The sequence below is a fragment of the Rattus rattus genome, chromosome 2 (genome assembly GCF_011064425.1).
Source record: "Rattus rattus isolate New Zealand chromosome 2, Rrattus_CSIRO_v1, whole genome shotgun sequence".
Classification (NCBI taxonomy): Eukaryota; Metazoa; Chordata; class Mammalia; order Rodentia; family Muridae; genus Rattus; species Rattus rattus.
In genome coordinates, this window is record NC_046155.1 from 9,410,412 (window position 1) to 9,433,207 (window position 22,796).

At 40.9% G+C, this 22,796-nt stretch overlaps 1 protein-coding gene across 2 annotated transcripts in view; it reads left to right on the forward strand.

The window, feature by feature from the left end:
• Positions 1-22,796, forward strand: part of LOC116893634 (solute carrier family 22 member 19-like) — a 56,085-nt gene that overhangs the window by 18,529 nt on the left and 14,760 nt on the right. For both annotated transcript variants that reach the window (XM_032895346.1, XM_032895347.1), the window contains one exon: positions 8,181-8,296. In XM_032895346.1, the coding sequence (XP_032751237.1) occupies positions 8,181-8,296 (116 nt within the window). The remainder of the gene's footprint in view (positions 1-8,180; positions 8,297-22,796) is intronic.

Below are 22,796 nucleotides of genomic sequence, written 5' to 3' on the forward strand. Positions count from 1 at the left end.
TGGGCAGTCCCTGTCATGGTATGCTGCCCCCAGTATCTCACCTGAGCACCTCCCCTAATTGATATTTTAAGTTCTTCCCTTAAGGTCTGGGCCCATGTTATATATCTCTACTTTTGTTGATCCTCCTGTTCCTTAAGTTCCTGTATTCTCTGTTCAAGGTTCTGTTTCCACATTTTAATTTTTTCTTTAATTGTAATTCTGATATTTTGCTGTGTACTTTACTTTGATTAATTTAAAAAGGTTCTCCTCCAAGTCTTGCCTCCAATCCCCATTACTTTCTGACACTCAGTCTGATCTGTGAGCTGTAGTATTCTTTGTTCTAGCTCCTCCAACCTTCATCTTCTTCTCTCTGTCACTTATTATGACCTATTGATTCCTGTGCCTTTAATGCTAATGTCTCCTCTCAGCCATGTTGTCAAGTCTTAAATTTCTCATTCGGTTGTTCATGCTGCTCTACAAATTCCTGTATCTTCTGTTCTAGGCCCCGTTTCCATAATTTTAACTTCTCTTTATGTTGTGATTCTGATATTGTAGCATCTACCTTATTTTGATATACTAGCTTTAGTAAATTATTCCCTAGACTCTGCTTCCAAATTTTATCACTATCTCTTTGCTGTTCAGTCTGATCTATGAATTTCTGCATCTTCTGTTCTAGCATCTTTTCCAGTTCCTGTCTGCCACCTTCATTTTCATCTCTCTGTCACTTATCTTGACCTAAAAAGTCCTGTAACCTCACTTCCTCTAATCCCTTATCTAAGGCTCATAATTTTTTGTATAGTGCCCTGTCTTTTGAGAAGACATGACAAACCAAGAAAGTAACCATTGTAATAATAATTGACAACCTATCAATTTTCTTTAAATACAACCTTGCCAATCCTTTCAAAATATCCCATAAAAACCCAAATCCCAATTAATTTATAATTCTTAGTACCTGATCCAGAGCTTTTCATACCTTTGTCTCCCTCTGCTGTTCCATTCAGGACACTGCAGTCCTCTCCTATTCACAGGAGGGGCCAGTAAAGTCCTAGAGCTTTTGTGCTTCTGAGATAGCTCTCTGTCTTTTGTTTGTGTTGCAGCCATCATTGTGTGCGCTAGTCTCAGGCAGCCTGCAGTGCTAGCAGTTGGGAGAGCAGGTTGACTGTCCCATGTCCTGTTTAGACATGGGGGATAGAGGGGGTGGCGTGGGGGGTGTTATATACCAGGAAGTAGCACTGTAAGGCTTCCTGGGGCATAGGTGCACAGATCAACCCTGAGGTGTCTGCAAGAAGGCTACCTGGAAGGCAGTAGCATCCAGAGTCCCCAGTGAAGGATCAGACACAGAACATCATTTGCTTCACCAGAGGACAGAGAGGAAGCACATCTTGGTATGGCTTTTCCTACTCTGACAATTTTTGTCTCTTTTAAGCTTTGTTTATACATAAAATCGTTTCCTCAGAATTTTTATGCATTGGTTACACAGCTTTTCAAAATACATTTTTTTCTAAAGTCTTCCTTGATTACATAAGAATATTGAAGGAGGAACAAAGTGAGCAAACAGCAATTTTATAAGAACAAAAATTAACATTATGATAAAATCAATTTTCTTTAAACTCATTATCTTTCTTCCTTAAGATTGGTGTCATAAAGCCTTGTGGTTACAGGAATGATAGATAGGATGACTCTATTTGAATTTGGTTTTGTTTCATTTTGGCATATGATTAATAGATCAGCCTTGACTTTCTATAGAACTTCAACCTTTAACCCTTACTTAATCTTCCTTTCCTTCCTCTATATTTCTTTTATATTTGGCATAAGGCCACCGTCCTTTTTCTTTTATTCTTAAAATATTGTTCAGCCCCTTTGCTTAAGCAAGGGTGATCTATCAGTAAAGTTCTGGTCTGACAAGTCTGTTCAGAAGGCAGGCAGTTCACTGAGCCTGGATGCCTTCCTCTGTGTCTGTGTCTTGAACCCTTGTTTCAGTACAATTCCTAACTTTATTACAATTCTGTAAAGAACAGAAGAACATTAGGGTTCCTAAAACTCCTTACTTTTGCCTCCAGGAAGTTACTAAGGCTTGTCATAAACTTACATGATCAAAATATCTTCCTATGCAAACAAATTCCTTGTTTCTAAATTTGAACATTAAAAATGCAGCAATTCAATTAAAGCTTGTCAGCTTCTAAAATTTCCCTAAGTTTTTCTTCTTTAATAACTCTCCTCAAATCCTCTTGTTCATGCTTACTAACAACACTCATTAGTGATCTGAATATTTATTTAAGTCATAAGTTCTTAGGAAAGACTCAATTTTCTGCATAACTTTTTTCCCAGGGGGACCTTCAAATTAATTTCATTGTTGTTCACACTTGCCTTTTGTTATCTCAGCTCTAGCTTTTGGAGAGAGGCCTTCACAGTAAGAAGCATAAGTGTAGCAAAAGGTGTGCAGCGAATATCCATCTGGAACTTTGTCAAATAGTGTCTTCAGAATGCTTGGCATCACCGGTGTTAGAATTTTGATGGGGATTGAATCTGTAGACTACTTTTGGTAAAATGGCTGTTTTCACTATGTTAATCCTCCAAATCTATGAGCATGGGAGATCTTTCCATCTTCTGAGATCTTCTTCAGTTTCTTTTTTCAGGTATTTGAACTTCTTGTCATATAGATATTTCGCTTGCTTGGTTCAAGTTATCCCAAGATATTTTATATTATTTATGGCTATTGTGAAGGGTAATGTTTCCCTAATTTCTTTCTAAGCCTGTTTATCATTTGTGTAAAGGAAGGCTACTGATTTGCTTGAGTTAATTTTATAACCCTTTACTTTGCTGTAGTTTTTTAATCACCTGTAGTAATTCTTTGGTGGAATTTTGGGGGTCAGTTATGTATACAATCATATCATCTGCAAATAGTGGTACTTGGACTTTTTCCTTTTCAATTTGTATCCGTTTGATATCCTGTTTTCTAATTGCTCTAGCTAGAACTTTAAGTACAATATTGATTAGATAGGGAGAGAGTGGGCAACCTTGTCTTGTCCTGGAGTTTAGTGGATTGAGTCAAGTTTCTCTCCATTTAATTTGATGTTGGCTGTTAGTTTGCTATATATTGCTTTTATTACAGTTAAGTATGTGCCATGAATTCCTGATCTCTCTAGGACTTTTTAGCATGAAGGGGTGTTGTATTTTGTAGAAGGCATTTTTAGCATCTAATGAAGCTATGTATGTTTACATAGTATATTATGCTGATGAATTTTCATTTATTGAACCATCCCAGCATTCCCTGGGGATGAAGCCTACTTGATCTTGATGAAGGTTCGTTTTGATGTGTTCTTGGATTTGGTTTGCACGAATTTCATTGAGTAATTTTGCATTGATATTCATAAGCAAAATTGGTCTAAAATTTTCTTCCTTTTTGGGTCTTTGTGTGGTTTAGGTATTAGAGTAACTGTGGCTTCATAGAATGAGCTAGGTAGTGCTCTTCTGTTTCTATCTTGTGAAATAGTTTGGGGAATATTGGTATTAGCTCTTCTTTAAAGGTCTGGTAGAATTCTGCACTAAAAGCAGCTTGCCGCAGGCTCTTTTTGGTTGGGAGGTTTTTAATGACTGTATTTCTTTAGGGGTGATGGGATTGTTTAGACAGTTTACCTGATCTTGATTTAACTTTGTATGTGGTATCTGTCTAGAAAATCATCCATTTCATCTAGATTTTCCAGTTATGTTGGGTATAGGCTTTTGTAGTAGGTTCTGATGATTTTTTTGAATTTCCTCAGTTTCTGTTGTTAGGACTCCCTTTTCATTTCTGATTTTGTTAATTTAGATACTGCCTCTGGGCCCTTTAGTTTGGTTAAGGGTTTATCTATCTTGTAGATTTTTCTCAAAGAATCAGTTCCTGGTTTTGTTGATTTTTTGTATGGTTCTTTTTGTTTCTACATGGTTGATTTCAGTCCTGAGTTTGATTATTTCCTGCTGTCCACTCCTCATGGGTGTGTTTGCTTCTTTCCTTTATAGAGCTTTCAGATGTGCTGTTAAGTTGCTTGTATGATAGTTCTCAGATTTCTTCATGGAGGCACTTAGTACTGTGACTTTTCCTCTTAACACAGCTTTCATTGTGTCTCATAATTTCAGGTATGATGCTTCTTCATTTTCATTGAATTCTATAAAGTCTTTGATTTCCTTCTTTATTCCTTTCCTGACAGAGTTATCATAGAGCAGAGAGTTGTTCCGTTTCCATGGCTTTCTGTTGTTTTTGTTGTTGTTGAAGTCTAGCCTTAGTCTGTGGTGATCTGATAGAAAGCACGAGGTTATTTCAATCTTCTTGAATCTGTTGAGTTTTGTTTCGTGTTCGATTATATGGTCAGTTTTGGAGAAGTTTCCATGAGGTTCTGAGAAGAAGGTATATTCTCTTGGTTTGGGTTGAAATGTTCTGTAGATATCTGTTAAGTTCATTTGGTTCATAACTTCAGTTTCTTTGTGTCTGCTTAGTTTCTGTTTCAGTGACCAGTCCATTGGTGAGAACGGGGTATTGGAGTTTTGTGAGTTTCAATGTGTGCTTTGACTTTAGTAAAGTTTCCTTTATGAATGTGGGTACCCTTGCATTTGGGGCCTAGATGTTCAGAATTGAGAATTCCTCTTGGTGGATTTTTCCTTTGATGAATATGAAGCATCCTTCCTCATACTGTTTGATAACTTTTGGTTGAAAATCTATTTTATTGGATATTAGAATGGCAACACTAGCTTGTTCCTTGGGATCATTTGCTTGGAAAAGTTTTTATTCTGAGGTAGTGTCTGCCGTTGTCGCTGAGATATGTTTCTTGTATGCAGCAAAATGCTAGATCCTGTTTCTGTATCCAGTCTGTTAGTCTGTGCCTTTTTACTGGGTAGTTGAGTCCATTGATGTTGAGAGCTGTTACAGATAGATGATTGCTAGTTCCTATTATTTTTGTTGCTGGAAGTGATAGTATGTATGTATGTATGATTCTCTTCTGGGTTTGTTGTAAGATGTGTTTTCTTAGATGCAGTTTCCTTCCTTGTGTTGGAGATTTCCTTCCAGTATCCTCCGTAGGGCTGGATTAATGGAAAATATTGTCTAAATTTGGTTTTGTCACAAAATATCTTGGTTTCTCCATCTATGGTGATTGAGAGTTTTGTTGGGTATAGTATCCTAGGCTGGCATTTGTGTTCTCTTAGGGTCTAGATGACATTTGTCTAGGTTCTTCTGTCTTTTAGAGTCTCAGTTTAGAAGTCTGGTATAATTCTGATAGGCCTGCCTTTATAAGTTACTTGACCTTTTTCCGTTATGGCTTTTAATATTTGGTCTTTGTTCTGAGTATTTAATGTTTCGATTCTTATGTGGTGGGAGAAATTTCTTTTCTGGTCCAATCTACTTGGTATTCTGTATGCTTCTTGTACATTTTTGGCCATCTCATCTCTTTCTAGGAAAGTTTTCATCTATGATTTTGTTGAAGATATTTAATGATCCTTTGAGTTGAGAATCTTCATTCTCTTCTACACCTATTATCCTTAGGTTTGGTCTTTTCATTGTGTCCTAAATTTCCTGAATATTTTGAGATAGGAGCTTTTTGCACTGTGTATTTTCTTTAACCATTGTGTCAATATCTTCTATGGTATCTTCTACACCTGAGACTCTCTCTTCTATGTCTTGTATTTTGTTGGTAATACTTGCACCTGTAGCTCCTGACCACTTTCCTAAATTGTCCATCTCCAGGGTTGCCTCCTTTTGTGTTTTCATAATTGTTTCTATTTTTGGTTCTCAGGCCATCTCGTTCAATTCCCTCACTTGTTTGATTTATTTTCCTGTATTTCTTTAAGGGATTTGTTTCTTCTTTAAGACTTTCTACCCGTCTGCCTCTGTTTTCCTGTATTTCTTTTTTTTTTTTATTAACTTGAATATTTCTTATATACATTTCGAGTGTTATTCCTTTCCCAGTTTCGGGCAAACATCCCCCCCCCCTTCCTTATGGGTGTTCCCCTCCCCACCCTCCCCCATTGCCTCCCCTCCCCCAACAGTCTAGTTCACTGGGGGTTCAGTCTTAGCAGGACCCAGGGCTTCCCCTTCCACTGGTGCTCTTACTAGGATATTCATTGCTACCTATGAGGTCAGAGTCCAGGGTCAGTCCATGTATAGTCTTTAGGTAGTGGCTTAGTCCTGAAGCTCTGGTTGCTTGGCATTGTTGTACATATGGGGTCTCGAGCCCCTTCAAGCTCTTCCAGTTCTTTCTCTGATTCCTTCAGCGGGGGTCCTATTCTCAGTTCAGTGGTTTGCTGCTGGCATAGGCCTCTGAATTTGCTGTATTCTGGCTGTGTCTCTCAGGAGCGATCTACACTTCTGCACTTCTTTGCTTCATCCATCTTGTCTAATTGGGTGGCTGTATATATATGGGCCACATGTGGGGCAGGCTCTGAATGGGTGTTCCTTCAGTCTCTGTTTTAATCTTTTGCCTCTCTCTTCCCTGCCAAGGGTATTCTTATTCCCCTTTTTAAAGAAGGAGTGAAGCATTCACATTTTGATCATCCGTCTTGAATTTCATTTGTTCTAGGCATCTAGGGTAATTCAAGCATTTGGGCTATAGCCACTTATCAATGAGTGCATACCATGTATGTCTTTCTGTGATTGGGTTAGCTCACTCAGGATGATATTTTCAGTTCAACCATTTGCCTATGAATTTCATAAAGTCATTGTTTTTGATAGCTGAGTAATATTCCATTGTGTAGATGTACCACATTTTCTGTATCCATTCCTCTGTTGAAGGGCATCTGGGTTCTTTCCAGCTTCTGGCTATTATAAATAAGTCTGCGATGAACATAGTGGAGCACGTGTCTTTTTTATATGTTGGGGCATCTTTTGGGTATATGCCCAAGAGAGGTATAGCTGGATCCTCAGGCAGTTCAATGTCCAATTTTCTGAGGATCCTCCAGACTGATTTCCAGAATGGTTGTACCAGTCTGCAACCCCACCAACAATGGAGGAGTGTTCCTCTTTCTCCGCATCCTTGCCAGCATTTGCTGTCACCTGAGTTTTTGATCTTAGCCATTCTCACTGGTGTGAGGTGAAATCTCAGGGTTGTTTTGATTTGCATTTCCCTGATGACTAAAGATGTTGAACATTTCTTTAGGTGTTTCTCAGCCATTCGGCATTCCTCAGCTGTGAATTCTTTGTTTAGCTCTGAACCCCATTTTTTAATAGGGTTATTTGTCTCCCTGCGGTCTAACCCTGTATTTCTTTAATGGAGTTATTTATATCCTCATTGAAGGCCTCTACCATCTTCATGAGATGGAATTTTAGGTCATTATCTTGCTTTTCAGTCATGTTAATGTAACCAGGTTGTGGGATAACTGGGTTCTGATGGTGCTAAATTACATTAAGTTCTGTCATTTCTAGTCTTGCGCATGCCATCCGATTATTCTGATGTTAACTGGCCTGGGTATCTCTGACTGGAGCAAGATTCCTTGGAGTCAGGTAGAGCTCTTAGATCCTGGGTTAATGTTCATTTCCTTTTAGGCAGGCAGTGCTGTCTCTGGTCAGGGTGGGACTCCCGTGTCTCTTGTTAGAATAGGCCTCCTGTGTCCCTGGTTACTGTGTACATCCTAGGAGGCAGACAGGCTGTAGGGTGTGGGAGGTATCAGACCAGATGATCTGGCCTGAGTAGAGAAGTGGACTCAAAGGAAGTTGGAGCTAGGAGGGCAGGTAGAACCCCTGTCAGCTGGGTTCTGTAGATGTCCCAACTGGCATGGACATTTGGGCAAGATTCTCACCTGTGTCTTGGTTACTACAGATCTCCTGGGAGGTACACAGGTTATAGGTTATGGGAGGTTACTTGTGCCATTGTATCTGTTAAACAGTGTTCAAATACATGAGCCTATGGGGAACCCTCCCGGTCAAACCTCTATAGACTACAATCTAAATGAGTCTTCACTTGTTTTTTCCTCCTAATCTGTATCTTTCTGTACTCTACCTTCAATATTCTGAATCTGTCTATACGTCCTTGCTTAACATATCTTTACTGCAGATTTTTAAAAACTCTCTTGGTTTCATATTGCTTACCCCTTTTATAGCTGACATTATTTCTTTGATGTTTATATTTTTCACTAGCGGAAACAGAAACTATTGATCTAGTTCTTTGCAGGTGCCCAGTATACCCTCAGTGCTCATCACTTTGTGACAACTAAACAGTTCATTAATGCTGTTGAAGGTTGTGAGAACAATCATGAAGGAGGAGCTGGAGGCCTCACAGACAAAATCTTCCCTATGGGACTTGTTCCGTACACCTAACTTGCGTAAGCGGATATGCCTCCTGTCCCTTGTGAGGTAGGTTTCCTACTGTTCCTATTAAAATGGTTTAAAGATAAATTTTCTCACTGATGCATTTGGTAATAAATGATGAGGAATTTATGGGGCTAGAGGTAGTCAAAGGGTTTTGATATAGAGATGCAGACTAATGGTTCAGCGAGGAGTGTATTTATTCAACCATTTCCTGGATTTATCATTAGAGAGCGATGCTCAGAAGCCCAATCACGGTACAACCTTGGGCTCTGAGCATCTCCATTTGTCTGTTTTAATTTCAAAAGAGATAAAATCACAAAGTTAAGGTGCATGAATACGTACAACTCAATGAATACATACATTGTGCAACCCTCAACCAGATCAAGATACAGTGAAAATTCTAAAACTCTTCAAGGACTCATCATATATCCTTCAAACTCTACTATGCTTTCAGAAATTCAATAGCAAAGATATGTCCCATCTCCATACAATGATTTTATTATTATTATTATAAAATTAGGGGCTGGAGAAATGGCTTAGTAGTTAAGATTACTTACTGCTGTTCCAGAGGACCGGGGTTCAATTCCCAGCACTCACATGGTGGCTCGCAATGGTCTATAACTCCAGGATCTGACATCCTTACACAGCACACATGCAGGCAAAACATCAATGTACATAAAATAAAGATAAATTATAAGATTCTTATTTACAAAAATATCCCAGAGAACAGAATGTAAGAACGCACCACCACCAACAAAACCTAACAACTACCTTCTCTGTGGAGAGAAAGAACAGTTAATTAAAAAAAAATCTATCCAACTGCTTTGGCCAATATAGTACAGCAGCAGCTGCAAAAGCTTGTTCAGTTTTTTTTTAAATGGGAAGATGGCAAGAGGAGGTTGCTCAAGTGGCTTGCCAGGGGGAACCAGGTCGTTAGATTGGGGGCTTTTTTAAAAAAAAGATAAATGTGGTGCTGATAGTTGTGGTCAGGAGTATTCAGGCAGCTTTTAAGAGCTTCTGAGAAACACTTGAGGTTTCTATTTCCTAGCAAAACCCAGTTCAGGTCAGGGTCAAGTCACTGCCATCAGCTCTGGCACTTTGACATTGCCATTTGTTGCTGATAAGGGGTGATGGTGGCCTTCTGACTACGCTGGCTGAGTAGGAATGTCAGAAAGGGGGTCTGCCAAAGCAGAGGATCGATTTAGCAGGCAGTGGTATGAAAGCTGAGTGAATTCTGTCAGAAGCATCGGGTTCACTAAATAACGGGTCAGCTCATTCTTCCCTGAAAATACCTGAAGAGATAGGGGGCAATTTTTACTCTGGGGAAAACAGAAGTCAGAGGGCTGAGGAAAGGCATGAGTCAAGAGCCCAAAGGATACCATAGTGAAAGTTCTGTACTGAAGTCTGCTCCCAGGGGTCCAGTTCTGCATGTCAGCTCCTGAAGGTTCTTAATACTCTTGTTGAGCTGGCCAGATTAGTTCCCATAGTAACAACATTTTTTTTTTTTTATTGAGGAACAGCAAATCGAGGGGCCTCTGGTTTTGTAGTATCACTGAAGCTAGATAGTCGAACTTGTTTTGGAGCAATAGTAGAGCCAATGTTGATTTCTGGATGGAATATGCCAGTTAGGTGGAAATCTTCTGGGATAGATATAGACTATGGGTAGAAGATAAAGTTAAGGAACTTAGGCAGATCTTGGACATGTATTTGAAACTTTCAGTCCTGACCCATAGTCCTTGTAATTGGGAGGATGTAAAAGAGCCTAAAGACCAGGGGAAAGAAAGGAGTCACCCTTAGGAACAGGTGGTAGGCAGGAAAGTTTAAGCTTCTGACTGACAGGAGTACTTATTGGACAAGGGTTCTTTGTCCAGTTTGAACTGTGGCAGATGGAACCAAGTCATGGCTCCCTGAAGCTTACATGAAAGTTTTAAAGTTGACGAGAAGAGGTCAGTAATACCTCTGCCATTTTAATCTGCATTGAAATCTTCACCATAGGGTAAGCCATTAATAAGTGTCTGCATACATCTCAAGCAGGTGCACTCTTTCAAGTCATAGCAAAATCAAACCCTGAAGATTTATCAACATAAACACGAACATGCATCTGTAATAAGACAAAAACTTCTGGAAGGAAAAAGGACAAAGGGGAGGAAGAGCTTGAGGGCCTGAAAGACGGTTCTGAGATAGAAACACGAACACTCTTTCCTTGGCCCAATTGTCCTTACATCACCACTGGAAGAAGAAACAGTGGGTAAAGACTGAACAACAGAGATGTCTCCGGCACAAAGAGAAGTCCTTTTAAAATTCTATATTTAGAAAAGAAAACAAGCAAAGGAAATTAAAATTTTTTCAGCCCATGACTATTAATAATTTTAATTATTTTTAAAAAAGTTTTAGTAGCCAGTACATATAACTGTACTAAGACTAGATTAATATATCTTATTAGAACCCATCTCATCATTAGGCAACATCTTTTCTACCCAACGTTATTGTAAAGTGAGAATGTTTTAGTGGTGAAAGCAGGCTTTTAAACTTTGAATAGATGAAGCACCAAAAGGTGGTATTTGTCTTAGCATCTGTTTTTCCCCATGATAGGCACAATTTAATTATTTAATATAAAATAGAAAAAACATATTCAGTTTGTATTTAAAAGAAAGCTAAACCACAGGGGCTTGTCCTCAGAGGTTGGGAGAAGAAGGAACATTCAGGAAGGAGTTGGATGAAAAAAAACTTAAAGCATAATTTAGACATGATAGGTCCTGTCCAACCAGTGGCCTGGGCAATTAGACAGAATGATGAAGGAGTGACCGATCAGGTGGCCCCAGAGAGTACAGAGCACAGAGCACAGAATACAGAATACAGTCCCTAGAGCCCTAGGTCGGAGGGGCTGGCTATCAACACCCATCACAGAGATCTAAGAAACATGTTTTATCAGAGCCTGCAGGGAATATAGTCCAAGTGGCCTCTGTATAAATTAAAAGTGACAAAGATTTACCTGCTACCTGGACAGTCAGCCTAGGCTCCTCCATGGTGAGTTTGCCACTTTGTTGGAGGCAGAAGTCTCAGGGCAGCATTAGCTTTTGGATGCCAGGTCCTGAAGATCTGAGAGATTTTCCTGTGGAGGAGGAACTTGGAGAACTGATCTACTTTGGCAAGACAGGATGGTTCAATCAACTGTACAGTCTCCTGCTTGTCCAGAGTTTGGGCAGGGCCCCAGTGGTGGGTGAGGCTTGGAGCAGGTCTTTGTTCAGGAGCCAGTGTTGCTACACTTGAAGCAGGTCCCTCGTGGAATCTGTTGGGCCCTGTCTTCTTTGGTGGTAGTGGCCTCAGGGCCAGAAGATGCTATTTATGCCTGCCACAAGAAGCCTGTTACGCCTTCTTCCTTCCATTAAATATCTTAAGTGCTATATTCAGCAGATCTCTCTGAGAAGTTTAAAGGGCACCATTAGGAAGCAGCGTTTGAATATTTTTACATTAAGCAAACTTTACTTGCTTTCAGATACTTTCTTTTTTCTTTTCTTTTTTTTGACATTATATAAAAAGTATTGTTTATTTCATTCTTACATCATTTCTTTTTTTCCCCATCTTTACTAACTTGGGTATTTCTTATATACATTTCGATTGTTATTCCCTTTCCCGTTTTCTGGGCCAACATCCCTCTAACTCCTCCCCCTCCCCTTCAATGTGGGTGTTCCCCTCCCCATCCTCCCCCCATTACCGCCCTCCCCCCAACAATCCCATTCACTGGGGGTTCAGTCTTGGCAGGACCAAGGGCTTCCCCTTCCACTGGTGCTCTTACTAGGATATTCATTGCTACCTATGAGGTCAGAGCCCAGGGTTAGTCCATGCATAGTCTTTGGGTAGTGGCTTAGTTCCTGGAAACTCTGGTTGGTTGGCATTGTTGTTCATATGGGGTCTCAAGCCCCTTCAAGCTCTTTCAGTCCTTTCTCTGATTCCTTCAACGGGGGTCCCATTCTCAGTTCAGTAGGTTCTGACTGGCATTCGCCTATGTATTTGCTGTATTCTGGCTGTGTCTCTCAGGAGAGATTGACACCCAGTTCCTGTCAGCCTGCACTTCTTTGCTTCATCCATCTTATCTAGTCTGGTGGCTGTATATGTATGGGTCATATGTGGGGCAGGCTCTGAATGGGTGTTCCTTCTGCCTCTGTTCTAAACTTTGCCTCCCTATTCCCTGCCAAGGGTATTCTTGTTCCCCTTTTAAAGAAGATCTCATTTTGATCATCTGCCTTGAGTTTCATGTGTTCTGTGCATCTAGGGTAATTTAAGCATATCTATCTTTGCCAATTAGTTTAAGGCTCTTTCCTAGTTTTTCTTCTATTAGATTCAGTGTATCTGGTTTTATGTTGAGGTCCTTGATCTACTTGGACTTGAGCTTTGTGCAGGTGACAAATATGGGTCTATTTTCATTTTTCTACATACAGACAGCCAGTTAGACCAGCACCATTTATTGAAGATGCTTTCCATTGTATATTTTTGATTTTGTCAAAGATCAAGTGTGTGTAAGTGTGTGGTTTTATTTCTGGGTCTTCAATTCTATTCCATTGATCAACCTGTCTGTCTTTGTACCAATAACATGCAGTTTTTATCACTATTCCTCTGTAGTAGAGATTGAGGTCAGGGATGGTGATTCTCCCAGCTGTTCTTTTATTGTTAAGAATTGTTTTCTGGCCATCCAGAGACTGCTACACCTGGGGATCCATCCCATATACAGTCACCAAACCCAGTCACTAATGCTGATGCCAAGAAGTGCTTGCTGACAGGAGCCTGATATGCATGTCTCCTGAGAGGCTCTGCCAGAGCCTTATCAATACAGAGCCAGATGCTGGCAGCCAACCATTTGACTGAGAAAGAGGTCTCCAATGGAGGAGTTAGAGAAAGGACTGAAGGAGCTGAAAGGCTTTGCAAACCCATAGAAAGAACATCAATATCAACTAACCCAACTCCCCAGAGCTCCCTGGGACTAAACCACCAACCAAAGAGTACACCTGGTGTGACTCATGACTCAACAGCATATGTAGCAGAGGATGGCCTTGTTGGGCATCAATGGGAGGAGAGATCTTTGGTCTTGTGAAGATTAGATGTCCCAGTTTAGGGGAATGTCAGATCAGGGAGGCAGTAAGGAGTGGGTGGGTGGGTGAACATTCTCATAGAAGCAGGGGGAGGGGGATGGGATAGGGTTTTTCTGGAGGGGAAAGGGGATAACATTTGAAATGTAAAAAAAAAAAAGAAAATATCCAATAAAAGAAAAAAAGAAAAATATAAAGAAATAATGAAAAAAAAAAAGAATTGTTTTCCCTATTCTATTTTTTTTTTTTTTTGCATTTCCAGATGAATTTGAGAATTGCTCTTGCTCTTTCTATGTCTTTGAAGAATTGTGTTGGGATTGCATTGAATCTGTAGATTTGCCTTTGGTAGGATGGGCATTTTTTTTTCATCTTTTTTAACTTGGGCATTTCTTATTTACATTTTGATTGTTATTCCCTTTCCCGGTTTCCGGGCCAACATCCTCCTAACCCCTTCCCCTCCCCTTCTATATGGATGTTTCTCTCCCCATCCTCCCCCCTATTACTGCCCTCCCCCCAACAATCATGTTCACTGGGGGTTCAGTCTTGGCAGGACCAAGGGCTTCCCCTTCCACTGGTGCTCTTACTAGGCTATTCATTGCTACCTATGAAGTTGGAGCCCAGGGTCAGTCCATGTATAGTCTTCGGGTAGTGGCTTAGTCTCTGGAAGCTCTGGTTGGTTGGCATTGTTGTTCATATGGGGTCTCGAGCCCCTTCAAACTCTTTCAGTCCTTTCTTTGATTCCTTCAACGGGGGTCCCGTTCTCAGTTCAGCGGTTTAATGATGGCATTCGCCTATGTATTTGCTGTATTCTGGCTGTGTCTCTCAGGAGAGATCTACATCCAGTTCCTGTCGGCCTGCACTTCTTTGCTTCATCCATCTTATCTAATTGGGTGGCTGTATATGTATGGACCACATGTGGGGCAGGCTCTGAATGGGTGTTCCTTCAGTCTCTGTTTTAATCTTTTGCCTCTCTCTTCCCTGCCAAGGGTATTCTTGTTCCCCTTTTAAAGAAGGGTGAAGCATTCACATTTTGATCATCCGTCTTGAGTTTCATTTGTTCTAGGCATCTAGGGTAATTCAAGCATTTGGGCTAATAGCCACTTATCAGTGAGTGCATACCATGTATGTCTTTCTGTGATTGGGTTAGCTCACTCAGGATGATATTTTCCAGTTCCATCCACTTGCCTACGAATTTCACAAAGTCATTGTTTTTGATAGCTGAGTAATATTCCATTGTGTAGATGTACCACATTTTCTGTATCCATTCCTCTGTTGAAGGGCATCTGGGTTCTTTCCAGCTTCTGGCTATTATAAATAAGGCTGCGATGAACATAGTGGAGCACGTGTCTTTTTTATATGTTGGGGCATCTTTTGGGTATATGCCCAAGAGAGGTATAGCTGGATCCTCAGGCAGTTCAATGTCCAATTTTCTGAGGAACCTCCAGACTGATTTCCAGAATGGTTGTACCAGTCTGCAATCCCACCAACAATGGAGGAGTGTTCCTCTTTCTCCGCATCCTTGCCAGCATCTGCTGTCACCTGAGTTTTTGATCTTAGCCATTCTCACTGGTGTGAGGTGAAATCTCAGGGTTGTTTTGATTTGCATTTCCCTTATGACTAAAGATGTTGAACATTTCTTTAGGTGTTTCTCAGCCATTCGGTATTCCTCAGCTGTGAATTCTTTGTTTAGCTCTGAACTCCATTTTTTTAATAGGGTTATTTGTCTCCCTCTTGGTCTAACTTCTTGAGTTCTTTGTATATTTTGGATATAAGGCCTCTATCTGTTGTAGGATTGGTAAAGATCTTTTTCCCAATCTGTTGGTTGCCGTTTTGTCCTAACCACAGTGTCCTTTTGCCTTACAGAAGCTTTGCAGTTTTATGAGATCCCATTTGTCGATTCTTGATCTTAGAGCATAAGCCATTGGTGTTTTGTTCAGGAAATTTTTTCCAGTGCCCATGTGTTCCAAATGCTTCCTAGTTTTTCTTCTATTAGTTTGAGTGTATCTGGTTTGATGTGGAGGTCTTTTTATCCACTTGGACTTAAGCTTTGTACAGGGTGATAAGCATGGATCGATCTGCATTCTTCTACATGTTGACCTCAGTTGAACCAGCACCATTTGCTGAAAATGCTATCTTTTTCCATTGGATGGTTTTGGCTCCTTTGTCAAAAATCAAGTGCCCATAGGTGTGTGGGTTCATTTCTGGGTCTTCAATTCTGTTCCATTGGTCTATCTGTCTGTCTCTGTACCAATACCATGCAGTTTTATCACTATTGCTCTGTAATACTGCTTGAGTTCTGGGATAGTGATTCCCCTGAAGTCCTTTTTTTTTATTGTTGAGGATAGTTTTAGCTATCCTGGGTTTTTTGTTATTCAGATGAATTTGCAAATTGTTCTGTCTAACTCTTTGAAGAATTGGATTGGTATTTTGATGGGGATTGCATTGAATCTGTAGATCGCTTTTTGGTAGAATGGCCATTTTACTATATTAATCCTGCCAATCCATGAGCATGGGAGATCTTTCCATCTTCTGAGATCTTCTTCAATTTCTTTCTTCAGAGTTTTGAAGTTCTTATTATACAGATCTTTTACTTGCTTGGTTAAAGTCACACCGAGGTACTTTATATTATTTGGATCTATTATGAAGGGTGTCATTTCCCTAATTTCTTTCTCGGCCTGTTTCTCTTTTGTGTAGAGGAAGGCTACTGATTTATTTGAGTTAATTTTATACCCAGCCACTTTGCTGAAGTTGTTTATCAGCTTTAGTAGTTCTCTGGTGGAACTTTTGGGATCACTTAAATATAGTATTATATCATCTGCAAATAGTGATATTTTGACTTCTTCTTTACCAATCTGTATCCCCTTGATTTCCTTTTGTTGTCTGATTGCTCTGGCTAGAACTTCAAGAACTATATTGAATAAGTAGGGAGAGAGTGGGCAGCCTTGTCTAGTCCCTGATTTTAGTGGGATTGCTTCAAGTTTCTCTCCATTTAGTTTAATGTTAGCAACTGGTTTGCTGTATATGGCTTTTACTATGTTTAGGTATGGGCCTTGAATTCCTATTCTTTCCAGGACTTTTTTTTATCATGAAGGGGTGTTGAATTTTGTCAAATGCTTTCTCAGCATCTAATGAAATGATCATGTGGTTTTGTTCTTTCAGTTTGTTTATATAATGGATCCGTTGATGGTTTTCCGTTATATTAAACCATCCCTGCATGCCTGGGATGAAGCCTACTTGATCATGATGGATGATTGTTTTGATGTGCTCTTGGATTCGGTTTGCGAATTTTGTTGAGTATTTTTGCGTCGATGTTCATAAGGGAAATTGGTCTGAAGTTCTCTTTCTTTGTTGGGTCTTTGTGTGGTTTAGGTATAAGAGTAATTGTGGCTTCATAGAATGAATTCGGTAGTGCTCCATCTGTTTCAATTTTGTGGAATAGTTTGGATAATATTGGTACGAGGTCTTCTATGAAGGTCTGATAGAATTCTGCACTAAACCCGTCTGGACCTGGGCTCTTTTTGGTTGGGAGACCTTTAATGACTGCTTCTATTTGTTTAGGAGTTATGGGGTTGTTTAACTGGTTTATCTGTTCCTGATTTAACTTCGGTACCTGGTATCTGACTAGGAAATTGTCCATTTCCTGGAGATTTTCAAGTTTTTGTTGAATATAGGCTTTTATAGTAAGATCTGATGATTTTTTGAATTTCCTCTGAATCTGTAGTTATGTCTCCCTTTTCATTTCTGATTTTGTTAATTTGGACACACTCTCTGTGTCCTCTCGTTAGTCTGGATAAGGGTTTATCTATCTTGTTGATTTTCTCAAAGAACCAACTTTTGGTTCTGTTGATTCTTTCTATGGTTCTTTTTGTTTCTACTTGGTTGATTTCGGCTCTGAGTTTGATTATTTCCTGCCTTCTACTCCTCCTGGGTGTATTTGCTTCTTTTTGTTCTAGAGCTTTTAGGTGTGCTGTCAAGCTGCTGACATATGCTCTTTCCTGTTTCTTTCTACAGGCACTCAGCGCTATGAGTTTTCCTCTTAGCACAGCTTTCATTGTGTCCCATAAGTTTGGGTATGTTGTATCTTCATTTTCATTAAATTCTAAAAAGTTTTTAATTTCTTTCTTTATTTCTTCCTTGACCAGGTTATCATTGAGTAGAGCATTGTTCAATTTCCACGTATATGTGGGCATTCTTCCCTTATTGTTATTGAAGACCAGCTTTAGGCCGTGGTGGTCCGATAGAACGCATGGGATTATTTCTATCTTTCTGTACCTGTTAAGGCCCGTTTTTTGACCAATTATATGGTCAATTTTGGAGAAAGTGCCATGAGGAGCTGAGAAGAAGGTATATCCTTTTACTTTAGGATAGAATGTTCTATAAATATCCGTTAAGTCCATTTGGCTCATGACTTCTCTTAGTCTGTCTACATCTCTGTTTAATTTCTGTTTCCATGATCTGTCCATTGATGAGAGTGGGGTGTTGAAATCTCCCACTATTATTGTGTGAGGTGCAATGTGTGTTTTGAGCTTTAGTAAGGTTTCTTTTACGTATGTAGGTGCCCTTGTATTTGGGGCATAGATATTTAGGATTGAGAGTTCATCTTGGTGGATTTTTCCTGAATATGAAGTGTCCTTCCTTATCTTTTTTGATGACTTTTAGTTGAAAATTGATTTTATCTGATATTAGAATGGCTACTCCAGCTTGCTTCTTCTGACCATTTGCTTGGAAAGTTGTTTTCCAGCCTTTCACTCTGAGGTAGTGTCTGTCTTTGTCTCTGAGGTGTGTTTCCTGTAGGCAGCAGAATGCAGGGTCCTCGTTGCGTATCCAGTTTGTTAATTTATGTCTTTTTATTGGGGAGTTGAGGCCATTGATGTTGAGAGATATTAAGGAATAGTGATTATTGCTTCCGGTTGTATTCATATTTGGATGTGAGGTTATGTTTGTGTGCTTTTCTTCTCTTTGTTTTGTTGCCAAGACGATTAGTTTCTTGCTTCTTCTAGGGTATAGCTTGACTCCTTATGTTGGGCTTTACCATTTATTATCATTTGTAGTGCTGGATTTGTAGAAAGATATTGTGTAAATTTGGTTTTGTCATGGAATATCTTGGTTTCTCCATCTATGTTGATTGAGAGTTTTGCAGGATACAGTAACCTGGGCTGGCATTTGTGTTCTCTTAGGGTCTGTATGACATCAGTCCAGGATCTTCTGGCCTTCATAGTTTCTGGCGAAAAGTCTGGTGTGATTCTGATAGGTCTGCCTTTATATGTTACTTGGCCTTTTTCCCTTACTGCTTTCAATATTCTTTCTTTATTTTGTGCGTTTGGTGTTTTGACTATTATGTGGGAGGTGTTTCTTTTCTGGTCAATCTATTTGGAGTTCTGTAGGCTTCTTGTATGCCTATGGGTATCTCTTTTTTTAGGTTAGGAAGTTTTCTTCTATGATTTTGTTGAAGATATTTACTGGTCCTTTGAGCTGGGAGTCTTCACTCTCTTCTATACCTATTATCCTTAGGTTTGATCTTCTCATTGAGTCCTGGATTTCCTGTATGTTTTGGACCAGTAGCTTTTTTTTCCGCTTTTACATTATCTTTGACAGTTGAGTCAATGATTTCTATGGAATCTTCTGCTCTGGAGATTCTCTCTTCCATCTCTTGTATTCTGTTGGTGAAGCTTGTATCTACAGCTCCTTGTCTCTTCTTTTGGTTTCTATATCCAGGGTTGTTTCCATGTGTTCTTTCTTGATTGCTTCTATTTCCATTTTTAATTCCTTCAACTGTTTGATTGTGTTTTCCTGGAATTCTTTCAGGGATTTTTGTGTCTGCTCCCTATGGGCTTCTACTTGTTTATTTATGTTTTCCTGGAATTCTTTCAGGCATTTTTGCGATTCCTCTCTGTAGGCTTCTACTTGTTCTCTAAGGGAGTTCTTCACGTCTTTCTTGAAGTCCTCCAGCATCATGGTCAAATATGATTTTGAATCTAGATCTTGCTTTTCTGGTGTGTTTGGATATTCCATGTTTGTTTTGATGGGAGAATTGGGCTCCGATGGTGCCATGTAGTCTTGGTTTCTGTTGCTTGGGTTCCTGTGCTTGCCTCTCGCCATCAGATTATCTCTAGTGTTACTTTGTTCTGCTATTTCTGACAGTGGCTAAACTGTCCTATAAGCCTGTGTGTCAGGAGTGCTGTAGACCTGTTTTCCTCTCTTTCAGTCAGTTATGGGGACAGAGTGTTCTGCTTTCGGGTGTGTAGTTTTTCCTCTCTACAGGTCTTCAGCTGTTCCTGTGGACCTGTGTCTTGAGTTCACCAGGCAGGTCACTTGCAGCAGAAAAGTTGGTCTTACCTGTGGTCCTGAGGCTCAAGTTCAAGCTCACGGGGTGCTGCCCACGGGCTCTCTGTGGCAGCAACCAGGAAGATCTGTGCCGCCCGTTCCGGGAGCCTCCGTGCACCAGGGTTCCAGATGGAGTTTGGTGTTTTCCTCCGGAATCAGTAATGTGTGCAGAGAGCAGTCTCTTCTGGTTTCGCAGGCGTGTCTGCCTCTCTGAAGGTTTAGCTCTCCCTCCCACGGGATTTGGGTGCAGAGAACTGTTTATCCGGTCGGTCCCTTCAGGTGCGGTGTCTCAGACGCAGTGGACCTGCTGCTCCTGGGCCCTCCTCTACGGGTACCCAGAGGCTGTATACAGTTTCCTCCCGGGCCAGGGATGTGGGCAGGGGTGGGCAGCGTTGGTGGTCTCCTCCGCTCTGCTGCCTCAGGAGTGCCCGCCCGACCAGGCGGTGGAGAACTCCCCTCCAGGGGTCTGGGAGCAGGAAGCTGCTGAGGCAGGGATCCATGCCCGGACTCTGGCCAAACACGGAAGTGTCCGGTCCCAGAGGAACTCCGCCTCTGTGAGACCTGAGTTCACCAGGCAAGTCGTTTGTAGCAGAAAAGTTGGTCTTACCTGTGGACCCGGGGCTCAAGTTTGCTCGCGGGGTGTTGCCTATGAGCTCTCCGCGGTCTCAGCAACCAGGAAGATCTGCGCCGCCCCTTCCGGGAGGTTCCGTGCACCAGGGTTCCAGATATCTTTTGGTGTTTTTCTCTGGGATCAGTACTGTGTGCAGCGTGCAGTCTCTTCTGGTTTCGCAGGCGTGTCCGCCTCTCTGAAGGTTTAGCTCTCCCTCCCACAGGATTTGGGTGCAGAGAACTGTTTATCCGGTCGGTCCCTTCAGGTGCGGTGTCTCAGACGCAGTGGACCTGCTGCTCCTGGGCCCTCCTCTACGGGTACCCAGAGGCCGTAAACAGTTTCCTCCTGGGCCAGGGATGTGGGCAGGGGTGGGCAGCGTTGGTGGTCTCCTCCGCTCTGCTGCCTCAGGAGTGCCCGCCCGACCAGGCGGCGAGAACTCCCCTCCAGGGGGTCTGGGAGCAGAGAGCTGCTGAGGGCAGGAATCCGCCGGCCCCGGACTCTGGCCAAACACCGGAAGTCTATTTTGAGCTTTAGTAAAGGTTTTTTTTTTTTTTTTTATGAATGTGGTCACCCTTGCGTTTGGTGCATAGATGTTGAATTGAGACTTTCTCTTGGTGGATTTGCCCTTTGATGATTATGAAGTGTCCTTTCTCATCATCCTCGATAACTTTTTGGTTGATAGTTAATTTTATTGAATATTTGGATGGCAATTCCTGCTTGTTTCTTTGAACCATTTGTTTGGAAGAACTTTTTTCCATCCTTTTCCTCTGAGATATTATTTGTCTGTCTTTGTTATTGAGGTGTGTTTCGTCTATGCAGCAAAATGCTAGATCTTGTTTGTGTGTCCAGTCTGTTAGCTTATGTCTATTTATAGATGAGTTGAGTCCATTAATATTGAGAAATATTAAAGAAGATGACTGTTGGTTACTGTTATGTTTGTTTTTGTAGGTACCTTTATGTGCTTGTGGTTCTCTCCTTTTGGTTTTCTTGTGAGATTCTTAATATCTTGCATCTTCTTTTGTGTAGGTACCTTCCTTGTCTTAGAGTTTTCTTCTAGGATCTGCTGTAGGGCTGGATTGGTAGATATTGTTTGAATTTGGTTTTGTCCTCGAATATTTTGGTTTCTCCATCCATGTTGATTGAGAGTTTTGCTGGTTATAGTAGCCTGGGCTGGCATTTCTGTTCTCTTAGAGTCTGCATGGCCTCTAAATAGGCTCTTCTGGCTTTCATAGTCTCTGTTGAGAAGTCTGGTGTAATTCTGATGTATCTGCCTTTGTCTGTTACTTGGCCCTTTTCTCTTGCAGCTTTTAATATTCTTTGTTCTCTGTGATTAGTGTTTTGATTATTATCTGATGAGATAATTTTCTTTTTTGGTCCCATTTGTTTGATGTTCTGTAGGCTTCATGTACCTTTATGGCCACCTCTTTCTTTCTTTAGGTTGGGGAAGTTTTCTTCTATGATTTTGTTGAAGACATTTTCACGTCCTTTGAGCTGGGAATTTTTGTTCTCCTCTATCCCAATTATTCTTTTTTTTTTTATTAACTTGAGTATTTCTTATATACATTTCAGTGTTATTCCTTTCCGGTTTCGGGCAAGCATCCCCTCCCCCCCCTTCTTTATGGGTGTTCCCCTCCCATCCTCCCCCCCTTGCCGCCCCCCCCAACAATCTAGTTCACTGGGGTTCAGTCTTAGCAGGACCCAGGGCTTCCCCTTCCACTGGTGCTCTTACTAGGATATTCATTGCTACCTATGAGGTCAGAGTCCAGGGTAAGTCCATGTATAGTCTTTAGGTAGTGGCTTAGTCCCTGGAAGCTCTGGTTGCTTGGCATTGTTGTACATATGGGGTCTCGAGCCCCTTCAAGCTCTTCCAGTTCTTTCTCTGATTCCTTCAACGGGGGTCCTATTCTCAATTCAGTGGTTTGCTGCTGGCATACGACTCTGTGTTTGCTGTATTCTGGCTGTGTCTCTCGGGAGAGATCTACATCCGGCTCCTGTCAGCCTGCACTTCTTAGCTTCATCCATCTTATCTAATTCGATGGCTGTATATGCATGGGCCACATGTGGGGCAGGCTCTGAATGGGTGTTCCTTCTGTGTCTGTTTTAATCTTTGCCTCTCTCTTCCCTGCCAAGGGTATTCTTGTTCCCCTTTTAAAGAAGGAGTGAAGCATTCACATTTTGATCATCCGTCTTGAGTTTCATTTGTTCTAGGCATTTAGGGTAATTCAAGCATTTGGACTAATAGCCACGTATCAATGAGTGCATACCATGTGTGTTTTTCTGTGATTGGGTTACCTTACTCAGGATGATATTTTCCAGTTCTGACCATTTGCCTACGAATTTCATAAAGGCATTGTTTTTGTTTTTTTTTTTTTTTTTTTTTTTTTTTTTTTTTTTTTTTTTTTTTTTTTTTTTTTAAAGCACGAGGTAGCTTTACCAACGAGATCCCGGGTCTTAGCGGGATCCCGGGTCGACACGTATCTCACACAGGAGACAGAGGAATCGACCCCGAGCCTCCAAACTCGGGGGT